Genomic DNA, 25,170 nt, shown 5'->3' with positions numbered 1-25,170 from the left:
AGGTTCAAGTTCAAGTTTAGGTTCTGGGGTGAGGCATAGCCTTTGCAACGGCGCCTCCAATGTTTATCTTCTTATACTGTTTTGTCTTCATCCACATCAGGTTTAATACTTCTTTTTTCCTTTTCTATATTTGTCTTACTAAATAGAAATAATCCTCGTATGGTTGTTGTAGGTCAATTACTTTATTACTTTCTTTTCTATATTCCTGGCAAAACAACAAAATATGTATCAAATCTACCTACTCATTTTCACAAAAATTACAGTTTACATTCCCCCTATTGTGTCTATTTACAATATTTAGTTTTAACGTATTAGTTCTTGCTCTAAAAAATATCACAAGCAAATGTACTGTCACAAAGTAACCCTTCTTTAATTTCTTTCTTTCACGTTCTATATATTTCCAAGTTCACTTTACTTTCTATTTCTTCTTTCCACTTTTCAGTATCCAATTAATCATAACACATTAAAGACACGCAAAACAGCTGGTTCTTTAACATTTCATTCATTTTCTAATTTTGTTTGTTTGTTACACGGATAACTATGATTCAGCAAGCTTATATATAGATTTCATTGGTTTAAATCATTGGAATGTGCATTAGTCTAATCTTATCCGACTTTACAATTTAAAAAGCTGTAGTAATAATGACTAAAGTATATATGAAACATAATTTCTAAGTTTTCCGTAATAATTCATTAATAAAATGAATGAATTGTTATATGTTGAAAAATCCCAGTGGGTCATTTACCCATAAAGCTGCATCTCTGACAGTTATATACATTTCCATGATTTTGGAAATTAACATCAGTCACTCTCACTGAGGGGGAATTTTTTTCCTACTTATTTAGTGGAGGCTGCTCATCAAAACATCATGGATAATTGTTAATTATTGCATAATTAATCTTACTGTTAAGATTATTAATTCCCGAGATTTTATGTCAGTTCAGGCGGAACATTGTAACAACTGTTACCGAAAACATTTTAAACTGAATATAAAACAAAAATGCTCTTGAAATTGTAATGTATAAGTCATTTTATTCTGTGGAGCTACTTTTAAAAAAAAATCCTAAGGAAGCGAGGGGATTTTTGATAACAAAAAATTCCTCTGGATTCAAGATTCAAAATTTTAACAACCAGTAGATTCTCATTCAAGATATCAATTAAGTAACTATCCAATTTAGGAATATAAAACTATTTATTGCAATGAGGCTATAATATTTATGTAAAAATAAAGACGTTATTCATATATGTAGCAACCTATGTCATCGAAATTGCCTAGTAATGACATAGCGTAGGGTTTTAAATTAAAATATTCTCCACTTTAAGATATATGCATTTGAAATGTTCATTGTCAATTTACTTGTTCATAGCTTGATAATGCAATTCAATTATTACTGTACTTGTAACCATGTAGAATGCTAATATATTACATACTAGTTTTCTTATTCAGCCATTCATCTTGATCTCTAGATATACAATATTAATTTTCAGACTCATGGTCAATCCCCCACCCCCTTGGCATTAAGAAGAGCTCCTACTCTCAATGTGGCTTTGAATTTATGGACTTCCAAGTTGAAAGCACATAGATTTGCCAATTCAATTGTAAAAGTAAACTCTTTCTATCCACTTACACAGAAGCAAGTCATACGAATATAGACCTACCTACCTTCAGTTTTTATTAATTATACTTTTATTAAAAGCTCTCTTCCACGCCAGTATTCAATACATTATCATCATATATTTGGGTGACCGATACATATATCATAATTGGTAATTAAATGAGAAAATAACCCCAGCTCTTAAGCTGAAAAATGAAAATATTTTTTATTTTACTAAGATCAATTTTCTGAAGGCAAGTAGATTTGGATATTAAATATCTAAATCTTTTATGTATGGGCTAAGACTTCAATACTCTCTTGTTCCAGGTTTGGCGTATAAGTGAGATAAAAATTAGCTGCCTTAGTCTCATAAATGTTTGAAGTGTTCAAACTAATGAGTATATTGGTAGGTGATGGGAGGCGGGAGAAGTAGGCTACTTGGAAGGTTTGCAATATAGGTGTGAGAGAGGTCTTTAAATGGAAGGGCCTTGATATATACGGGAAACGAGAGTCTGAGCAAAATAGGTAAGAATAGCACAGAGCTTATATAGGGAAATTTGACCATTGGTTAGCTAATCAGCCTCCTGCGTAAGTGCACTAACGTTGCTGACCCCCCCCCCCACTTTTTTTTTTAATTGGAATTAGTAGTTAAAGGAAGACCGAGGACAGTGCCTGATACCCTTTTCTCTCTAAAATTACTGGGCCTACGAATGATATTATCGAAATCATTATTATAACTGGAAATGCACAACGCTACAAACCATAGGGATATATGCCCAGTGAAGATACAAAGAAACAGGAAAGTTAATAATAAAGCAAAGAAGTATAATATTCAAGTGACGCAATAGCAATGTGAACATGATCATTTACAGATGAAACAGACGTCACGATTTTGAAAATGAAGATTGAAATGGAGATATTGGATAAGGAAACCTTTTGTTGTTGTTGTTGTTGGTGTATTAAAGCCAACACCTCTTGTTGGCACGGGCCTTTCTATTGTTCGGCCCGTAGGTGATCAAACACAAAAAAATAGGTACTAAGTTAAAATTGCCCAGCCTTACTGCTGGACACGGGCTTTTGTGTAGCAGCCCGTAGTATTTATTGCCCTAGGTAGGCAATAGTGTCACAGCAGTACCAGTCTCTCATGTCTGGATTTGCAGCCGCTCAGCTCCTTGAGCGTAGCTGCAGGTGCGACCGCTCAGCCCCTTGAGCATAGTCGCCAGGTTGGCAAAGATAGGTCTTGCAACTGCTCAGCCCCTTGAGCGTGGTTGCCAGTGTGGTCGCTCAGCACCAAGAGCATGACCTTGCGGGCCAAAAAGCAGGACCATTTGGAGCCGAAATGAAAGGTTTCAGTAGTAGGTAAAAGTGTTGATAGCAGTAAGTCCCAGTAAGTAGGAGAGACTGGGAGAGGAGGGAAGAATTCGAGTAGTAGGAAAAAGTGGCAGATTTAAGCATAGATGCCTATCTCTGCACCGGGGAGGGTGAAACTAAGGGACTGAGGAGGGAATGAATTACAGAGGAGGGAGTCTTAGCAAGGGAGCAGACTTTGACTAGTAGTTGCAGTACTAGGGGGATCAAGGTATCCACTGGCAGGGCCTCTGCCAGGGATAAGATGGCAGATATTGCTGGGGGTTGGGGAGGAGATTGCACAGCGCTGGAGGTTGGCTCTTCAGCTGGGCTAGCGACAGCGCTGGGTTCTTGGTCCGTGGCTGCAGTAGGGGCTCCTGGAGGGGGAGTCTCGGATTGTCGCCGGGGAGGCCTGGTTCGCTGAATCCGCTGGGGTTTCGGTGCCTGCCTTGGTGCAGCCTCAGGTTTGTTAGGTGTCTGCCTTGGTGCAGCCTCAGGTTTGGTCGGTGGGGCTGCCAGTGGGGTTGGTAGCCTCTTCAAGAATTCAGGACAATTCTTGTTCCAGGCATGGTGAGGTCCCGCACAATTGGGACATTTTGCCTGGGTTTTTGTCCCATTCCGATATGCGTCAATGCAGTCCTGTGTGGGATGGCGGTGGCTGCAGACTCCGCATATTGTAGGGTTCCTGCAATCTTCTTTGTGGTGCCCATAGCGCTGGCAGTTGTAACAGCGCAGTGGTTCTCGCTTTGGACTTCTGATGGGAAACTTTCCCCAGAGGCCCAAATCCAGTGCTTTAGGGACTTGCCCAATAAAGGTGACTGTTACTTCCTTGGTGGGAAGTTTGCGGTGGTCCAGCTTCCTCTCGGCTTTTGCAACATTGCTGCAGTCGGTGACGAATGACAGTGGCATGTTGACAGGAAACCGATAGATCACTGCCTGTCTGAGTCTCTTCTCGGGGTCCAGGAGGGTCAGGGAGGTTTCCTGTTGGAGGATGTTGACGCTGGCAAGGTCCTTCGGGGATATAATTAAATCCCCTTTTAGGTTGGCCCTGGCTGTGATCTTGATGCCAGGGTTGGCGGTGGCAATAGCAGCAACTGCTGCATATGATGGTGAGCCTTCTACAGCTGCCATCTTGAATTTGACAAGCTGTTTGGGTTGGCTGACAGGTGGTTGTGGTTCCTCAGCAGCGGCCAAGTTTAGGTCCAAGCTTGGGTCATTCTCGGTGATTGCCCGAGCCTCCATTAGGAGCTGTGAGAGGCATGGAGTGCAGTTGCAATCCTCAGGGTGCAGTTCTGCTAGTTGCGGTGGTTGGTTGTCAGTCAGGTCTAGAGCCATGGTTGAAACGTTAGTCTCAGGTTCCGGAGTTGCGGTGAGTGGAGCGTCCTCTGCTTCCATTTTTTCAGGTGTCTTCTGGACAGCTGGTGCCGGAGATGGAGTGGGTGGCTCCGGGATAGGTGGGTCTTCGGAGTCCATAGCTGGTTTGGCATGAGTGGGGGAGCTGTGGCCTACAGTGTTGCTCCAGATAGCATACACACATGACTGGCAGTCACAGTCCCGTTCAAAGGGGAGAGAGTTACTGCAACTGGGTGCAGAGACTGTCTCTTTATACCGTGCTTGCACCCGGTATTTCCTCTGAAAAACGTCTGGATAGGGAGGCTGTGGAGGGTAGGATGGTATATCCATGTATCCTGGCCTCTGCTTCCTTTGTAGGAGGTGGTAGATGCTCTCAAGTACCAGGGTATAGCATTGAAAACAACTGCATGTTTTCCTGTGGGAGAGCACCGTTGGGTCCCTTATTTTGAACCCTACGTGGTCTTCTAGCTGCTGTCTGTAGTTCTGGTACCTCAGGCAGTGATTGCACTTGCAGTGCTGAGCCCCATTCTTGCAGGGATTGATCCAGGTGGGGTACAAACTCCTTCTGTAAGTGCGGAGACTGTCATGACCATCATCAGCCATACTGGATGGAATTGAGCCAGTCACTGAGGTCAACAACAGTTATTTAATTAGCAAAAAAGCCAAAGTAAATAACTGGATTCTTTCTTATATGTGGCCTCTTCAACCAAAGTTGAGAGGTCCTAGTGACTGTGTGGATATAAGTCCACCCATCCAGGTGTTGACAAGTCCGGTGCTGCTGAACTTCAGAAGGCTGGAGAGCTCTTGTCCGCGCGAGAGCTGGGCCGAGACTGGAAACCTTTTCATAAACCATATACTATATACCCTTTGCCATTCTGCGTAGCCTGACCAACGCAACCCCCCCCCCGCCAAAAAAAAAGAAGAAAAAAAAAGAAAGAGGAAGAGCAAGTTATCAGAAATGTTAGCAGATATAATTTATCTTAATATTAAAAAAATATGAAGAAAGGTATATAGAATAATGAAAACAGTCCTTTTATCGTTATTAGTCTAAGCTAAATTGAATTACTGATCAAAGTAAAGAAATGTTGTTTAAGTGACATCATTGACTGGTAACACTGACGTCATTTGGTTTTCTTTTTTTACTTCTTTCTGTGACTAATTGATTTCAAAACTTTTCACATTTTTTTTCTGGAAAAAGAATACTTCCATATTCATATGCGATATTGATAGCCTGAATATAATCTGTACTAAGAGAAAATGTAGGTAAAAAAATTTGTTTATTCCCGAATAGCAGCAGTGACAGCATAAATATTATTGTTTACCAGGGATCTAAGTCACAGTGTAGCCACATCATTTCACTTCTGAGTCAGACAGCTGAGTAACTCCTTGGTATTACAGACAAAGAACGAACTGCTATATATAACGAAAGACCGTGATTGCAAAACGTGATTAGAATTTTTAACCAATAAATGCATATTTTATAATTTTGCAAGATACTTCTTTCTTTTTAGATATCAAAGATTTACAGTACTGTACTGTTTATCGACAAGCTGAGCTACGTTGTTTACCGAGCATGTGGACCGAATGAAATTTGAGAATATACAGTATTTATTTTAGAATTATGTATATTCAAGAGGTGATTTGTTAAACAGCACAGCTTTACGTCATATTACGTAAAATACTGAAATGGTAATTTGATTGTATTGTTTGTGGTGAACCACTTCCTGGTGAAGTTGGTGTTTGGAGTCTAAGCGACCAAATTCACTAATGGAAAACAAAACAAGAGGGAGCAAAAGAAAGGCGCAGTAAGAATTACGTCAAAACACACAAATAATTTGCCGTAAGTCGCATTTCAGTTTTAGCATTCAACCTCTCTGCTTATTTCTTCTCAAATCATGACTAAGGTGATTCAAAGTACGCTAAGATAAAGGAAATAAAGCTTGTTTTATTGTCATGTCCAATCTCTTAAACAAGGTCAACACCAGATAAGGTTCTCTCCTAAGGTTCAGGATTACGATGATTCATTGTGGAAATGTGATTATTTGTCCTTTGTGATTTATTTAACTGATTTGTGATGTGGTTCAGCATATATGCCACATTATTAAATAATCTATTTGAGTAAAAATCGTGATTTTAATCAATATTAGACAAGGCCAATGTTGATGGATTAACCTTATTTGGATAGTAGATTGTATTATTTCACGAACTTATTCCACAGTACAAGACAACAAACAAGTTTATTGTTATTTGTTATCAAATGTGAGCTATTCCAAACAACATTGTTTCACCTTAAGCAACTTATGCTAGTCTTTGTTTAGGCTTAATTATTTAGGAGTTCCTCATTGGTATTGTAATCACTTTACTGTTCTTCTCTAGTAGTTGCATGGACAACGTACGTTTATAAATATACTGTCGACTAAAATAGGCTAACATTTTTTAGGAAATATATTTCAAATTGCAATGATAACATGATTAACTTCCAAAATGATGAACACTATAGCTTACATCTTCCCCCACCTGGTGTTCATTATTTGGTCTATAATTCAGATCAATGTAATGTGACTTTCATTGTAACCTGAACTCGCAAATGATTTTAACAGAGAGAGGCTTCAATCTCTGGATGACTGTGGCTTTTGTGGACAGTCACCACCTGGTCCCAAGTTTTCTTGTCATGTCCTTATTATCTTTATCAAAATTATCTCTTGATACCATACTTTAATTTCTAGTCAAGTATATGACCCATTTAGTTTTCTGGGATGTATGTATGTATGATAGCAGCCACCTGTATTTATTATTATGTCTAACTTAGAATACGGTACTGTAAGGGCGGTTGCAGGGTCCGTTAGCCCCCCCCCCCCATTAAGTAAGTAGGTAAGGACACGGCTTGTAGGTTAGGTTAGGGGGAAAAGTTTAGGTCAGTTGACGTTGATTTTTAATCGTCATGTGAGGAACTGGCCACTGATATACAAAGGCGCTAGTTTTCCTACTCATTATTGTGAGTTTTATCCATTTCTGACCATAAATAATTGGATAAACCACGTGTTATGAATGTTCTTACCACCACTTATATTAAAGCAATTTCCTCTATGTGGGTTCTTAGTGGAAAACCGGGGTTTATGAGTAGGCAATCACCATAAAAGAATGCTTTACAGCAATAGTAGTGGTCAAAAATAAATAATAAAGACAAGATAGCCAGTTGAGAAAATGTATGGCTCATGTAATTGGTGTGAAATTGATATATCATAATTACCTGTAATTTATATTTCGTGCCTCAAATGGTGTTTGCTCTGCTGTGGGTCACTTTGTGTGCAATTAAACGGTATGTCATTCCACCTTTGTTCTGGTAAACATTACGTGGATTGGCTGTGCACGCTATCTGCATATGTCACTATTAAAGTATCATAATTACCTATGATTTATATGACGTCCCTCAAATGGTCTTTGGTCTGCTGTGGCTCCTCTGTGCTGGCAAGTGTTACATGGATAAGCTGCACATGTCAGTCATGTGGTTCTTTATTTCGGGGATATTTTTAACTTTCATATGAACAATGATAACTGCTGTATATACTAAACAAAGAGTGTTTTTAACATATTCAGTTGCCAAAGTAGCTGAAATTATGGTACACTGAATTTTGAAATAAATTTAACTCCCCTCCTGGAGACGTTTTCTTGTGACTCTAGTCATGCTAGAACTGAACCAAATAGGAAATAAAATGGCAATTGTAAAAATAGACAAGGATGTCACCGTAAATATTTGGAAGCTCTTAATAGGTTTAAAGAGCCAGCTAATAATTACGTCAGAATAAATGAACAGATGCAAAAAGCAAATGTAAACAATGCGTGCTGTAACACAATCAGTATCCCAAAAGTAAACAATGGCCTTAGACAATGAAATTGTTTTTGCATTTTATTATTTGATAAGTTATTATGCCCCAGCCTCCATTAGGCATACAGAGAAAAATGGTCAAATAGCCAGCATTCCTCTATTTCTTATACAGAATTCCAGTTTTCCTAGAAATTGAAGTATCGTTCATTAACTGCATTATACCCTGATGTATCTTTGATGTTCTTATAATGCTTCTAATTACTTAATTACTTACTTTAAGGGCTGTTTTTCAGCCTCTGTCACAGATAGAAAATTCCTGTGCTCTGCAGTACCTTAAAGATGTTTGTCATATATATGCTTAATATTTAAAGTATACAGCGTAACCCACATTATTGTAGCGCTACGAAAATGAAGAAAGTTTCCTACTTCTTGATAGTCATGATATCTTCAGTCCTTAGGATGCCTAATGGGAGCTTGTTATAACATCTTGGGGCCGTATATTCCAAAGCTCTAGAACATACAGTAGAGTTACACCATAGCTCTTAATAACTTTAAACCATCCGTAAATATTTTTGTATCAATATGTTTTGTTGGCTGCTCAATGTGTATTTATTCTCTTGGATATTTTGGATGTACGGTTGTGATAATTTGATGATTCGTTTCGCCTGTATTAGAATCTATTATAGTGTTGATAGGCAACCAGTGTACTTCAGTCAATATAGCTATAATTTTTTCTCTGGAGATGGATACATTGTTGTGGAGCATTAGTAAGAAGTTGTATGACAATAGAAATATATAAAAAAGTACAGCTTTTCTTTGCGTAACCAAACCTTACTTACAGAAACCTAACCTTACATACCCTAGGTTAACTATTAAGGAAATTATTTGATGTACCCAACCTGCTACTAAATATTCGCAAAGTAGTGTTACATTTCCTAATTTGGTTGGGGGCATGATAGGTATTTCTTTCGTGTCTTATTCATAGAAGCACTGTATTAATGAAATCTCTATGGGGGCAAAGAAGAAGAAGCATATACTATACCTATCAAAAAGAGAGATGTATCTGTTATAACAATAGAAGATGAAGAAAGGCAATGCTGGATGGAACACTTTGGTGAGGTCATGAATGGGATAGGAGATACGAAGAGAGTAATTTGGTTGATATACTTGAAGCTGATGAAGACCTTAATGTGCCCATGAATGAATTCAGTGTGTTTGAAGTCAAAGCTTTCATTAAAAAACTCAAGAGATGGGAAGCTCCTGGATACAATGGAATAAATGCTGAGATGATACTGGTTGAAAATGAAGTGATTCCAGAATACTTACAAGATTATTTTGTTCATGAGCATAGGAATTGCAAAGGTAAAGTTAATGGAGTCTTATCAAATGAATTTCCAGTGAACAGCGAAGTACTCCTGGGGAATGTGTTGTCACCCATGTTATTTATTCTCCTCATGGAATTTTGTAATGGGTAGAACAGTTGGAGAGGGGGGAGAAGGATTGGACAGGATTGATAATAGGAAATTACCTGACATAGAGTATGCTGATGATGATGTCCTTATTAGCAGAATACCACAGGACTTGCAGTGCTTGCTTATCAGAATGCATGAAATATCACATGAGGTTGGGCTCAAGATAAATAGAAGAAAGAAAGAGATGATGAGAACGGAATATGCAATGGAAGATGGAATATCATTGGAAGGAGAAAGGATTACTAAGGTGGAATTATTTAAGTACTGTATGAATTATGATCTCCAATACATGGTTGTTAGAATTGGAATTTATTAAGAGATTGAAAAAAGCAAATCAGACAATGGGTAGGTTAAGTAAAATTTGGAGATCAAATTGCCTGAGATTACATATAAAAATCTAGCTGTATATCAGTTTAGTGAGACCAGTGTTACTGTATGGACATGAGTCCTGGTATGACAGTGAAACAATCTCCAACAGATTTAGTAGATTTGAGAACAAAGCCCTCAGAAGAAAATTAGGAGTCAAATGGCAGGGTAGGATTAGAAAGGAAACTGTAACCAAGATTACTTGTGTGCCATATTATTATTATTATTATTATTACTTGCTAAGCTACAACCCTAGTTGGAAAAGGAGGATGCTATAAGCACAGGTGCTCCAACAGGGAAAATAGCTCAGTGAGGAAAGGGAAATAGGAAAAATAAAATATTTTAAGAAGAGCAACAATATTAAAATAAATATCACTTTACAAACTATAAAAAACTTTAACAAAACAAGAGGAAGAGAAATAAGATATAAGATAGAACAGTGTGCCCGAGTATACCCTCAAGCAAGAGAACTCTAACCCAAGACAGCGGAAGATCATGGTACAGAGGCTATGGCACAACCCAAGAATAGAGAACAATGGTTTGATTTTTGAGTGTTCTTCTCCTAGAAGAGCTGCTTACCATAACTAAAGAGTCTCTTCTACCCTTACAAAGAGGAAAGTGGCTACTGAACAATTACAGTGCAGTGAGAAGAATTGTTTGGTAATCTCAGTTTTGTCAGGTGTATGAGGACAGAGGAGAATGTGTAAAGAATAGGCCAGACTATTCGGTGTGTGAGTGTGTAGGCAAATGGAAAATGAACCGTAACCAGAGAGAAGGCTCCAATGTAGTACTATCTGGCCAGTCAAAAGACCCCATTAGTCTCTAGTGGTAGTATCTGAACGGGTGGCTGGTGCCCTGGCCAACCTACTACCTACTATGTGGATGAGATCATGGTGATGGGTAGATGGAAATGGTTTTGGCATGCTCTTCGTACCCACCAAGAGAGATTAGTTCACCAAATGTTTAACTGGGCTCCACAAGAGACTAGAAGAGTTGGGAGACCCAGACCTACGTGGCTGAGGACTATGAAGCATGAAGTAGGGGATGATGAAGGAAGAAGTATTGAATTAAGAGGTTAAGATAGAGATGACGGGCAAAATCTAACCTGGGCCCTATGCGTTGATAAGAGTAGGAAGAGATGATGATGACTTGTAAATATTTCTTAAATAGCTGATTAAAAATTAAAGTTAGCATTCAGTTTTATCCTCAATAGGGATACTAAAAGTATATTCAACATTTGAACAGGTACCCCTTTTTTAAGTTTAATTACTAAATAAGAATTTTTTTGTTTTCAGCTATGACGTGATAGAAGGAAAACCGGCAAGATGCTTTATGTATTTTTAGTTGACACCGGTACCATGATGACCTTTGATATGAATCTCGCACTGGAAAAGTAAGTGAATCGTTAATTAGATCAGGAATGATTTTTGTACTAGTTGTTATTTGAGCTCTCATTAAGTGTACAGTACATTTATGAATATTTAGTTTGCTATTGGAAAGCAATTCATGTGATTACTAACATCTTGTATACTGTTTATGATGTTGCATATATAGCCTTTTCCAGAAGTATTAGACGATTCGGATCTAACCAATATTTTTCTTGTACAGCGTTGCAGTGCTGAAAGACGTCATTCATCGGGCCACCAGGGTACCTCCAGAGAAACAAGTTTTGCTCATCTCGGGTGGGGAGGCCCTAGATCCCGATTTACGTGTTTGCCAGTATTCAGCGGGTACAGATACGAATCCCATCTTTTTATTCTCAAAATCAACAATTGAGGGTCAGGACCCTCCATCTCCAAGTATTGATTTTGGCTCTGATTCAGATCTGAAGGTAAGATTGTTATATGAATATACAGAAATTCCTCGCTACATCATGCTTCATGTGTTGTTGCCCGAGTACATCCCGGATTTATAAATAAGTTAAATGTAAATCTATATCGTGGACTCTCTTTAAATCGTGGGTTTCTGAGGGCTCGATAAGTTTTATATTTTTCATATAATTATTTTTCTCTAAAGATAGTAATTTTTCTGAGTATAAAAGCCTAAATTTATAAAGATAAGAAATATGAAAAATGTAAAAATAAAGAAAAATATATGCCGTGGATTTTCGTGTCTACTTTGTTATTTTACTCCTATCGCTGGGGTTTGGGGGGAGTTCTGAGAATGTAACACCAGCGATAGCTGAACGATTATTGTAATGTATCTAACTTTTTTCTGTCTCATCATGGAATACCTTTCTTAGATATTTTTCTTATTGAATATTTGATGGACTTGCAAGGTAATACTGGAGTATGGATTTACAAGTTAATGAACAATTTTACATTAATGATTTTTAGAGAATATGTTCTATACCAGCTATTAACCCTTTTGCCCCCAGGCTATTTGGAACTTTTCCAACCGTTAACCCCTAGGGTTTTTTTTTTCAAGCACATTTTGCTATATATATTTTTTAAATTGCTCTAACAGCCTTAATTTTTGTCATAGTGAGGTCAGGTTGGTCTCATTCTTTTGGAAAATGCCTGAAGTTTCTCAAAAAATTATCAAATATATGCAAAAAAAAATGTAAATAGCAGTTTTTTTGCAAGGACGTACCGGTACGTCCATGGGGGTAAAGGGATGAGTTTTGTGAAACGTACCAGTACGTCCTTTAGGGGTAAAAGGGTTAAATATTGTCATTTCATATGTAATTTCTTTGCATCAGGAACAAGTTGAGGGAACGTTAAATATGCCGGCTAGTTACAACACTGTAGTTGCAAGATCGCAATTAGCACAGCAGTTTCATGAACATTCCAGGGATCAGACTCGTATATGTCAACAGCTAGTTCATGACCAACATTTACAGCAGCAAGGTAAATTTCTCTATTGTAATTTATTTTATTTTTTGGAAGATTTCTACAGAATTATTTGGTTATCTGTATTATAATTATCTTTGTTTTTTGTGTGATTTTATTTTCAGTTTCATGTCTTAGGTGACAAAATTCTATTCGAAAGAGTTGGACATTATTTATATTTTGATACTATTTAGATAAGTACCTTTGTTGTAAGAAAAGTTAGCCTTTGAAGATTCTCTTAATTATCAAGGAAAGAAATTAAACTACTTTCCAATCTTTTTTTCCAGGATGGGCAGCTGTTGTAGCAAATTTAGAAGATATAGTGTCTGCTTTTAAAAATAGGTTCGAAAATTTTGAACAAAATTTCAATGAATTTTTGAAAGGGAGACAAGAGAAAGTTGAAATTCTCGAGAAGTAAGTACCTTTTTAATTTTTTAAATTGCTAAGCTTTTATGTAGACCAAAATGAATTGATGTAAACCAAAATGATTTGAATTAAGTTGTTGAACGTCCAAAGGCTTTATTAGTTATTAATTCATAGGAGATGGGCTAAGACACATGAACTTATGACTGTTTGTTGGGTTGTGAGATATGGTAATAAAAGGGTCTTTAGTTAGTGTGGATGATGTGATTTGTCTTTGAGATGGGTTATGTTTTATGGCTGTCATTATTAAAAGTTTCCAGTTTTGTACTAGATACTAAGGCTACACCCTATTTGCTATCAACTATGTTACTTGTTGTCTTTGCTTTATCATTTCATGTATCAGTTTCTGTGCTCACCAAAACTTAATTAAGAAATTTAAAGAAGTAATGTTATTGTGCAGAAATATATGAAAATTTTCTTTTTAAATATTTAACTTAGCCGGTGAATATATATAGCTGCAACTCTGTTGCTCGACAGACAAAACACAGTAAAAAACTCGCCAGCGATCGCTATACAGGTTGCGGGTGTGCCCATCAGCGTCAACTGTCGGCCAGATACCATACTCAATGTAAACAAAGACTCAATTTCTTCTCTGTCGACGTGTCGACAAGACGTACTTCACTCGCTGTTGAAACCTGGAGTTTTTCCCATCATATTTGGTGAAGTACTTTATTTTGGTTTTGAGCTTTCGCTGTGCAGGGTTTTTCTTCAAATAAATCCTTGAACTCTTTTTTTGTATCGGATTCATTGTTGATGACTTAGATCGTTTTTTGGAATTTTCCCTTGACCAATTCAAAATGGCTGACCTTTCACAAGTTCCCAAGTTTAGAAAATGCAATGCTAGGGACTGTTCTAGGCGTCTTCCAAAGGCTTCTCTCGACCCTCACACTGTTTGTTCCAATTGTCGGGGTAAAACCTGTCAATTGGAAGATCGGTGTGAGGAATGCGTGGGCCTTTCGGAGTTCGATTTTATCGAATTTGAGAAGTACACACGCAGGCTAGAGAGAGATAGATTAAGGAGAAGTTCTTCTAGGTCGATAGATTTTTCCTCTCCTCATGCCCCTCAACCTATTCCTTCCCCTGTAGTGGTTGTTCCTAACCCCCCTCCTAGCACTCAGGAACCATCGATGGCTGACATGATGCGTGCTATCCATGCCTTGGGGGAGAGAGTTGAGTCCCTTGCAAGTGACCGCAATCAACTCATGGCGGATGTTAAGGAGCTAAAGTGCCAAAGTGCCGCGGGAAGTGATAAAGTGCCTAGTGAAAGTGTTGTGAACAGTGTTGCGCTTGAGGGTTCGTCTGTTCGTGCCTGTTGTCCTCCTAGTCCGGGACCTCTTGCAAGCTCCCAAGCCCAGGGGAGAAGCAATGTCGTACGACGCATGGGTTCGAGAGGCCTTGATCAGCGAACAGACGTTCCCTCCAAGGTATCAGGCGTATCTCCCCAAGATCGCCCCTACCTACGTAAGACGAGAGAGCCCGTTTTTACCTCGTCGTCCGAAGGTGTTTCTCGTAAGAAACTTTGGACCAAGGTCTCAAGACCTTTAAAACGTAAGTCGGTCCCTTCAGGACAAGTCCAACGTCCCGGTTGTAGCCACTTGGTCAGTTCGGACTCGTTGCCGTCATCTGATGACTGCTCACCGCCTAAGAGAGGCAAAGCGGTACCGCCTCAGTCGCTAACCCCGTCTGTTGCCGCACCTGCTCCAGTAGACCCTAAATGGGCTTTGCTGCAAGACATGCAGTCCAAGCTTGCGTCCTTGATGGAGGACTTTAATGCGGAGAAGGTTGCTGCTGAACCTTCTGGCCAACAACCTTCCAAGCGGTCTGTTGTGCGTCCTGTTGACGCTGAGGTTACCTTCTCGCGTCTACCAGTTCCTCCTCCGATGCGACCCAGTGTGGGTTGCCAGCCGCATGTTGACGTTAGGCGACGCACGGAGGTGGTTGTTGACGTTCAGGACGTTCAGCAACCATCAGAGGTGACTTGTTTTGACGCGGTGCGTCAACCTCCGCAACCCGGTATGGTGTTGACTGCACAACCCAGACGGTCTAGACAGTCTCGGGTGGACGCTGTGCGTCCTCGCGCACCCATGGTTGTTGACAGTTCACAGACTGTGCAGCAGTTCCATGATGTTGCGTCCGGCTCCGTCACGCATGCACCAGTGCGACCGGACTCAGCGAGCCAGACGTTGCCCACTCCGCTGCCGTTTCCTCATCAGTTTTCGGATGAGGAACTGTCAGATGAGGACGTTGCTGAACCACAAGACGATCAACCTTCAGAACTGGACGAGCCTAAGGCAACTCAACCATCATTGGACTTTAGAAAAGTCATGGCTGTATTCAAGGAGTTGTTTCCGGACCACTTTGTTTCTGTGGCTCCTCGTTCTCCTCCGTCAGAGTTTGTATTAGGAGTACCTGCTACCGCACCTGCCTTTACGAAACTCGTTCTCTCACGCTCATCCAAGAGAGCTTTGCGGCTGTTAGGAGACTGGTTAGAGTCTAAGAAGAGTTTAGGGAAGACAGCATTTGCCTTTCCCCCATCTAAACTCTCTTCTAGATTGAGCGTCTGGTATGCCACGGGAGAAGTTCTCGGCTTGGGAGTTCCTGCCTCTGCCCAGGGCGACTTCTCAAGTCTTGTAGACTCTCCCCGCCGCCTTGCCATGAGATGCTCGAAGGTTTGTTGGTCACCATCGGACCTGGACCACCTTCTTAAAGGGATATTTAGGGCTTTCGAAGTCTTTGACTTTTTAGACTGGTGCTTAGGAGCCCTGAGCAGGAAAATCTCTTCGGCAGATAAGGATATTTCCTTGCTCATTATGTCCTGCATGGACAAGGCCGTCCGTGATGGGTCCAATGAGCTAGCTGCCTCATTCACGTCCGGAGTCCTGAAGAAGCGAGAGTCTCTATGTTCTTTCCTGTCTGCTGGAGTTACGCCATGCCAGAGATCTGAACTTCTCTTTGCTCCCCTTTCCAAGTGCCTGTTTCCTGAAGTCTTGGTAAAGGAAATTGCCGCATCGTTAGTTCAGAAGGACACCCATGATCTAGTTGCGTCCTCGGCTCGCAAAGCTCCCCCTTTGCCTACATTGTCTGCTAGACCGAGGATAGACACTCCAGCGTCTCGCTTTATTCCGCCCTTTCGTGGCAGAGCCTCCAGCAGAGGAGGTGCTCGTTCCGAAGGGAAACGAGGGAAGAGGAAAGGACCCAAGTCCTCCAAGGGCAGAGTCTGACTGCCTGCAACTTCAGACAGCAGTGGGAGCCAGACTCAAGAACTTCTGGCAAGCCTGGGAGAAGAGAGGCGCAGATCAACAATCTGTGAAGTTACTCAGAGAGGGGTACAAAATCCCTTTTGTACGCAAACCCCCTCTAGCGACGTCCCCCATCGATCTCTCTCCCAGGTACAGAGAGGAAGAAAAGAGACAAGCCCTGAAACTGGAAGTGTCTCTTTTGCTAGAGAAGGGAGCGGTGGTCAAAGTCTCGGACCTTCGATCACCGGGATTTTACAACCGTCTCTTCCTAGTTTCAAAGAAGACGGGGTTGGAGACCGGTGCTAGACGTCAGTGCTCTGAATGTCTTTGTCACAAAGACGAAGTTCTCCATGGAGACCACAAAGTCAGTCTTAGCAGCGGTCAGAAAGGAAGACGGGATGGTCTCGCTAGACCTAAGGGACGCCTACTTCCATATCCCCATTCACTCAGACTCCCAACCTTTTCTGAGATTCGTCTTTGAAGATGTGGTTTACCAGTTTCGGGCCCTGTGCTTTGGCCTAAGCACAGCTCCTCTCGTGTTTACGAGGCTGATGAGGAATGTAGCCAAATTCCTCCACTTATCGGACATCCGAGCCTCCCTTTATTTGGACGACTGGCTTCTCAGAGCCTCTTCCAGTCGTCGCTGTCTGAAGGATCTAAAGTGGACTCTAGATCTGACCAAGGAATTGGGACTCCTAGTCAATTTGGAAAAGTCGCAGCTGGTCCCATCCCAAACTATTCTGTATTTAGGGATGGAGATTCACAGTCTAGCTTTTCGGGCTTTTCCGTCGGCCCCCAGAATAGATCAAGCCCTGCTATCCATCCAGAAGATGCTGAAGAAGGAACGCTGCTCAGTCAGGCTGTGGATGAGTCTGGTAGGGACGCTGTCATCCCTGGAACAATTTGTATCACTAGGAAGACTACACCTCCGTCCTCTTCAATTCCATCTGGCTTTTCACTGGAAAAAGGACAAGACGCTAGAGGCGGTCTCGATCCCGATTTCCGGAAAGATAAAGTCTTGTCTGACTTGGTGGAAGGACAATATCAACCTAAGAGAGGGTCTTCCCTTGGCTGTTCAGACTCCCAACCACGTTCTCTTCTCGGACGGATCGGACTTGGGCTGGGGCGCGACACTGGACGGTCGGGAATGCTCAGGTCTGTGGAACTCGAGTCAGAGGAGCATGCATATCAACTGCAAGGAGCTGTTGGCAGTTCATCTGGCCTTGAAAAGCTTCGAGTATCTCCTTCGAGGCAAAGTGGTGGAAGTAAACTCGGACAACACCACGGCCTTGGCGTACATCTCCAAACAAGGAGGTACCCACTCACTGACGTTGTACGAGATCGCAAGGGACCTGCTCATCTGGTCAAAAGGTCAAGACATCTCCCTAGTAACGAGGTTCATCCAAGGCGACTTGAACGTCATAGCAGATTGTCTCAGTCGGAAAGGGCAAGTAATTCCAACCGAATGGACCCTCCACAAGGATGTGTGCAAGAGACTTTGGGCCACTTGGGGTCAACCAACCATAGATCTCTTTGCAACCTCGCTGACCAAGAGGCTTCCAATCTATTGCTCCCCAGTCCCGGACCCAGCAGCAATACATATAGATGCCTTCCTCCTAGATTGGTCACATCTGGATCGCTACGCATTCCCACCGTTCAAGATTGTCAACAAGGTACTGCAGAAGTTCGCCTCTCACGAAGGGACAAGGTTGACGTTAGTTGCTCCCCTCTGGCCCGCGAGAGAATGGTTCACCGAGGTACTTCGATGGTTAGTAGACGTTCCCAGAAGTCTTCCTCTAAGAGTAGACCTTCTACGTCAGCCACACGTAAAGAAGGTACACCAAAGCCTCCACGCTCTTCGTCTGACTGCCTTCAGACTATCGAAAGACTCTCGAGAGCTAGAGGCTTTTCGAAGGAGGCAGCCAGTGCGATTGCTAGAGCAAGGAGAGCGTCTACCATTAGAGTCATTAGAGTCTACCAATCGAAGTGGGAAGTCTTCCGAGACTGGTGCAAGTCAGTTTCTGTATCCTCGACCAGTACCTCTGTAGCTCAAATAGCTGATTTTCTCTTATACCTGAGAAAAGGACGTTCCCTTTCAGCTCCCACTATCAAGGGCTACAGAAGCATGTTGGCATCGGTCTTCCGGCATAGAGGCTTAGATCTTTCCAACAATAAAGATCTGCAAGACCTCCTTAAGTCTTTTGAGACCACCAAGGAGCGTCGTTTGGCTACCCCTGGATGGAATTTAGACGTGGTACTAAGATTCCTCATGTCAGACAGGTTTGAGCCGTTACAATCAGCCTCCCTGAAAGATCTCACTCTTAAGACTCTTTTCCTGGTATGCTTAGCCTTGGCTAAAAGAGTCAGTGAGATTCATGCCTTCAGCAAGAACATCGGATTTTCGTCGGAAAAAGCTACTTGTTCGCTGCAACTTGGTTTTCTAGCCAAAAATGAGCTGCCTTCTCGGCCTTGGCCTAAATCTTTCGATATTCCCAGCTTATCGGAGATCGTAGGCAATGAACTAGAAAGAGTCTTATGCCCTGTTAGAGCTCTTAAGTTCTATTTAAAGCGTACTAAACCTTTACGAGGCCAATCTGAAGCTTTATGGTGTTCAGTTAAGAAACCATCCTTGCCTATGTCAAAGAATGCTTTGTCATACTTTATCAGATTGTTAATACGAGAAGCTCATTCACATCTGAGTGAGGAAGACCGAGCTTTGCTTAAGGTGAAGACGCACGAAGTTAGAGCTGTAGCAACTTCCGTGGCCTTTAAGCAAAATAGATCTCTGCAAAGTATAATGGACGCTACCTATTGGAGAAGCAAGTCAGTGTTCGCGTCATTTTACTTGAAAGATGTCCAGTCTCTTTACGAGAACTGCTACACACTGGGACCATTCGTAGCAGCGAGTGCAGTAGTGGGTGAGGGCTCAACCACTACAATTCCCTAATTCCATATCCTTTTAATCTGTCTCTTGAAATGTTTTTAATGTTGTTTTTATGGGTTGTCCGGAAGGCTAAGAAGCCTTTCGCATCCTGGTTGATTTGGCGGGTGGTCAAAGTCATTTCTTGAGAGCGCCCAGATTAGGGGTTTGATGAGGTCCTGTTGTATGGGTTGCAGCCCTTGATACTTCAGCTCCTAGGGGTCTGTCAGCATCCTAAGAGGATCGCGAGGCTCCGTAAGGAAGACGTACTTATAAGGCAGAGTAATCGTCTAAGTCGACTTCCTTACCAGGTACCTATTTATTTTGTTTTTGTTATATTGATAACTTCTAAAATGAAATAAAAACTCTTAGCTCATAAGATGTAAACATATTTAACTGGTCTCTACCCACCACCCTGGGTGTGAATCAGCTATATATATTCACCGGCTAAGTTAAATATTTAAAAATGATATTTTAATTATAAAATAAATTTTTGAATATACTTACCCGGTGAATATATAAATTAAACGACCCTCCCTTCCTCCCCAATAGAGACGCAGTGGGATGAGAAGAAATTGAGTCTTTGTTTACATTGAGTATGGTATCTGGCCAACAGTTGGCGCTGATGGGCACGCCCGCAACCTGTATAGCGATCGCTGGCGAGTTTTTTACAGTGTTTTGTCTGTCGAGCAACAGAGTTGCAGCTATATATATTCACCGGGTAAGTATATTCAAAAATTTATTTTATAATTAAAATATCATTTTTTGTTAGTTTTGAGGAAGACTTGAAGCTTCTCTCTCGAATTCCGGTCCTCCCAGCTCTCCTTGGAAAAGCCAAGGAGAAGGTAGTGGAGGAGAAGGCAGACGAGGATGCGGAGTCTGGTGCGGAAGAAAAGTCTGAGGAAAAAGGTCAGAATTCAAGAAAGTTGCGAGTCAGTCTTTTTATAATAACAAAAAAGCTTTTTGACTAAAGGTTATTGTAATACGTAATCGATAATAATGTTGAATTTTGCCATTAGCTGATTGGCTGTCAAGTTTGAGCAATTTAAGTGTAGGAATAAGATGACTATCATTGTTGATTTTTGGGTATGAAAATTGAAACAAGTCTTGTTATTCGTGCTTTAGTTTTCATAGAAAAACCGTATAAATAAAAATCCTCATGTCATATACCTGTATCTGTATTTTTTCCTGAAGAGAGAGAATACGATGATATGAGCCTCTTAGAGTGGATAAGTGCCAAAGACGCCCAGAATGATGTTACAGAGATTGCTCAACTCAGCTTTAGAGGTCTTCAACAGGTAAGAAATTTAGCTTTATGTCACCAACAAAAAACTTAAAGGATGATTTATTGTATCAAAGCTGACTACTACTGTATATGCACATTGCAAAACTTGTAGCTATTGTCAGTAACAAATGTTAACTTGAGTAAAATCAATTTAATGTATCGCTCTTCCTAATTTTGAAGCAATCCAGATACACAGCTTCATCCCCAATATTTGAGCTTTTTCTTGAATTTATGCTTTTAAGTAAGGGTTAAAATGCATACCATTTTTCAGATGAATGACACAATCCTGACTCAGCTAGCGGCTGAGGTTGCTGCAGTGTGTCGTGAGGTTGACAGACCTCAGATGAAGGAAATCAAAGGACTAGAGGAACGTTTGTTTGGCCTTGAACAGCTTATGCATGAAGCAAACAAACTTGTTCTGGAACAGAGTAACTTTGCTCAGGTAATATATCCAGATTTAACCCTTTTACCCCCAAAGGACGTACTGGTACGTTTCACAAAAGCCATCCCTTTAGCCCCATGGACGTACCGGTACGTCCTTGCAAAAAATGCTGTAATTTTTTTTTTTTTCATATTTTTGATCATTTTTTTTTTTTTTTTTTTTAGAAAATTCAGGCATTTTCCAAGAGAATGAGACCAACCCATCTCTATGACAAAAATTAAGGCTGTTAGAACAATTTAAAAAAAAATATACTGCAAAATGTGCTGGGAAAAAAATAACCCCTTGGGGGTTAAGGGTTGGAAATTTCCAAATAGCCTGGGGGTAAAAGGGTTAATCATGAAGTACAGTAGATGTAAATTTAATGCTATCAAAATGTGAAGAATACTGATTGATTTAATATGTATACCTACTATAAAGAAGAATGTCTCATCACTGTACAATAATATTTGTTTTTACAGGCTTTACTGCAAAACCAGAATCGTGCTGGCAAGGTGAATGATCCGTCCATATTTCCGGATTTATGTACTTCTCATAGGAAAAATCTTATGCACATGCTCAAAAATCATCAGCGGGTATGTAGTTGTGTTTTATGATACTCGATACATTGTGAGAAAATTGGAAAATTGCCTCTCTCTGATTAAAGTTGAACTTTGCCTAGTTTTAACTTGATTGGGGTTTAAGAGTAAAGTGTTCCTACATTTTTTTTTTGTTTTCAGGTACAAGACATCAAGAGACGTTGTATTAAAGCCAAAGAAGAACTCTCAGAAAACCTTCATCATAGACTAAAGTAAGTCTCTCTCTCTCTCTCTCTCTCTCTCTCTCTCTCTCTCTCTCTCTCTCTCTCTCTCTCTCTCTCTCTCTCAGAAAACCTTCATTATAGACTAAAGTAAATTTCTCTCTCTCTCTCTCTCTCTCTCTCTCTCTCTCTCTCTCTCTCTCTCTCTCTTCTCTCTCTCTCTCTCTCTCTCTCTCTCTCTCTCTCTCTCTCTCTTACTCTCTCTCTCTCTCTCTCTCTCTCTCTCTCTCTCTTACTCTCTCTCTCTCTCTCTCTCTTACTCTCTCTTACTCTCTCTCTCTCTCTCTCTCTCTCTCTCTCTCTCTCTCTCTCTCTCTCTCTCTCTCTCTCTTTTTTATATGATTTTTTCAAGCTAAAGTACCATCGTCATATAAACTCTTCTAGGATTCTTCGTTTTGAAACCAGAAAATACTGAAAGGCAGGAGTTTATGATTACCTTTCAAAAATTATTTATCTGAAAACTATAATCAGACTTCTACAGATAATGCTTTTGATTTTTCAGATGGATTATGTACATAGAAAAGAAACTCTATGAGTTAGATAATAAGTTAAGCATGTACCACGAAAGTTTGCGTAGATTAACGGGGTTGCTGCAAGTTGTCGATCAGATTCACAGGGCGCCAAGAGTCTACGTTAGTGCTATTACTGAAGTAGCTAGACGTAACTACTTCTCTCAGGCATTTGTTGAGGTGAGTTCGTAGTATATTGTACCAGTAACATTACTTCCTTTAAAGAGGTATATCGCTAAGGTTTCAATTTTTTTTGCAAATCGGTTGCTGTTTTAGATAGTCAGTGTCCAGCTATACAGTTACAGTACTGTAATTATCATGATTGTAGTTTAACGATTAATTTTCTTTGATTATTACTTTGTAACTTGTTACACAAATTTTAAGTCTAACAATAAGTACCATTCTTTAAGAAATTTCTTAAGTCTGATTTGATGAAGTGAAGATGTCTTGCTTGAATGTATATGAAATAAAAAATCACTTTTCAAGTTGGTTGTTTACAAGTTGGAAATATAATAAAAAATATAAAAAGGTGCTCAGCTTTTACAATATATTAAAATATCAAAGTTACATGTCATCATCATCAGAAATAGTACTTACATTAGTAAGGAATTGTACTCACATTAGTATCAAAGAGGAACTGTTGAAGAGAGATTTTTTTTTTTGAGAAAATTAAGATTCTCGTATATTTCAAGGACAGAAGAGTACTGTATTTTTATACAATAATTATATGTTTTTTCATTTGATAATATGTATAATTCTCAAGTTGAACTCTGCTATAAGTATACTGTAAGTGTATGCCAGGAATATACAGATTCTTAATTAATGGTATTTAATGACCAAAACTTTTGACTTTCAGTTGTGAAAGTACCATAAAATATATGTAGTATATTTCTATAGGAATCCAATTGTGAAAAGTCAATACTGTACATGAAAATTAAAATGTGGTTGTAAAAGTTGACATATTATATACTTTTTTTCTTTCAGTGGGCAACGGCTCTAAGTGCAGAAAGTTTGGAAGTATGGGAAAGGGAAGTTGGAACAAGACGAAAATTTCTCCAACAGTTTTCATCTCATTTCCTCGCGAGTCTCTTTCCTGGCCTGGATGATCTCCCTCCAGATTTTGCAACTCAACCACCAGACAAATTTGATGATAATTTACCGAAGGTAGGTAGGGAATAAGAATAGGGTTTCAACTGTCTTTATTCTTACAAGCGTACAAACATTTCGTCCTTTAGAATTGGGAACATGTCTTCAGCGGAGCAGGAACTGCCGTTGAATTCGTTAACAAAATAATCAACAAGTGGTGACATGGGAGGTAGCTCCACCCCTTCACCTGCCGGAAGGTCTTCAAATTTGATGTTGGCTGCAATAATGATGGACCTGTGATCTTGCCTTTACCAAACATTTTCATCTTTCATATTGTTGCAGGAAGAGAATGCTGGGTTTGCTTGTGAATTATGAGTTTGAAACAAGAAATTCATACTTAAGGGGGTTTAAAGGGTGGGTGCTGCAACTGGTTTATGGCTAAAATGGCCATAGATCCACACACAAACTGTTCTTCTTGTATTGGTCATGGTTGTTCACAATCATCCTCGTTTACCGAGCATAGGTTATATCCTCCTAGGCAGTGGGAGGCATATTCCTTGAAGGAGAGCAAGGGAGCTAATGGTTCTGCAGTGTCTGTCTTGGAAATGCACTAGAAGACATCAAAGAAGTCTGTTGCATTTTACATTTTCTTATTGAGTTTGTCTGCTACCACTGCTTTTCACTGAAAAGGATATGTATCAGGAGCAAGGAGGCCTCATATTTGTGTTGGCAGGCTTTTTGAGTTCTGGTAGTAGGTTGGCCAGGGCACCAGCCACCCGTTGAGATACTACCGCTAGAGAGTTATGGGGTCTTTTGACTGGCCAGACAGTACTACATTGGATCCTCCTCTCTGGTTACGGTTCATTTTCCCTTTGCCTACATACACACTGAATAGTCTGGCATATTCTTTACATATTCTCCTCTATCCTCATACACCTGACAACACAGATTACCAAACAATTCTTCATCACCCAAGGGGTTACTGCACTGTAATTGTTCAGTGCCACTTTCCTCTTGGTAAGGGTAGAAGAGACTCTTTAGCTATGGTAAGCAGCTCTTCTAGGAGAAGGACACTCCAAAATCAAACCACTGTTCTCTAGTCTTGGGTAGTGCCATAGCCTCTGTACCATAGCCTTTCACTGTCTTGGGTTAGAGTTCTCTTGCTTGAGGGTACACTCGAGCACACTCTCCTATCTTATTTCTCTTCCTCTTGTTTTGTTAAAGTTTTTATAGTTTATATAGGAGATATTTATTGTTGTTACTCTTCTTAGAATATTTTATTTTCCTTTTTTCCTTTCTGCACTGAGCTATTTTCCCTGTTGGAGCCCCTGGGCTTATAGCATACTGCTTTTCCAACTAGGGTTGTAGCTTAGTAAGTAATAATAATAATAATAATTGGGTTCCCCACTGGTTGCTGCATCCCATTGGAAGATGGAGGTTCTTCTCCTGTTGCCATGCAGACTACCTGTAAATGAGTTTGACATAAGGAAGGCTTGGGCCTCTCTAGGTATCAAAGGTAAGTCCTCTATGACTTTGTTAAGTGAGGTGGAAGTTAAGGCCCCCCCCCCCCCCCCCCCCCCCCCCCCCCCCCCCCGGGTCCCTCAGTGCCAGTGTCTCCCTTGTCCACGCCAGAGGCGAAAGGCATAGTGGGTACATCCCTTGTGTCACGGATTCCAGTG

General features: G+C 40.4%; 1 protein-coding gene across 2 annotated transcripts in view; it reads left to right on the top strand.

Annotated features, from left to right (window-relative positions):
• The first annotated feature begins 5,669 nt into the window (after positions 1–5,669).
• The window catches only part of LOC137640258 (RB1-inducible coiled-coil protein 1-like), a 105,404-nt gene continuing 85,903 nt past the window's right edge, over positions 5,670–25,170 (top strand). For both annotated transcript variants that reach the window (XM_068372848.1, XM_068372849.1), the window contains exons 1-12: positions 5,670–6,136; positions 11,256–11,353; positions 11,569–11,791; positions 12,662–12,809; positions 13,079–13,205; positions 20,146–20,282; positions 20,568–20,671; positions 20,930–21,100; positions 21,559–21,672; positions 21,817–21,887; positions 22,399–22,585; positions 23,390–23,569. In XM_068372848.1, coding sequence (XP_068228949.1) covers positions 11,286–11,353; positions 11,569–11,791; positions 12,662–12,809; positions 13,079–13,205; positions 20,146–20,282; positions 20,568–20,671; positions 20,930–21,100; positions 21,559–21,672; positions 21,817–21,887; positions 22,399–22,585; positions 23,390–23,569 — 1,530 coding nt within the window. In that variant the 5' untranslated portion in view covers positions 5,670–6,136; positions 11,256–11,285. The remainder of the gene's footprint in view (positions 6,137–11,255; positions 11,354–11,568; positions 11,792–12,661; positions 12,810–13,078; positions 13,206–20,145; positions 20,283–20,567; positions 20,672–20,929; positions 21,101–21,558; positions 21,673–21,816; positions 21,888–22,398; positions 22,586–23,389; positions 23,570–25,170) is intronic.

The sequence above is a fragment of the Palaemon carinicauda genome, chromosome 4 (assembly GCF_036898095.1).
Source record: "Palaemon carinicauda isolate YSFRI2023 chromosome 4, ASM3689809v2, whole genome shotgun sequence".
Classification (NCBI taxonomy): Eukaryota; Metazoa; Arthropoda; class Malacostraca; order Decapoda; family Palaemonidae; genus Palaemon; species Palaemon carinicauda.
This window is presented reverse-complemented; position numbering and strand designations above follow the sequence as displayed.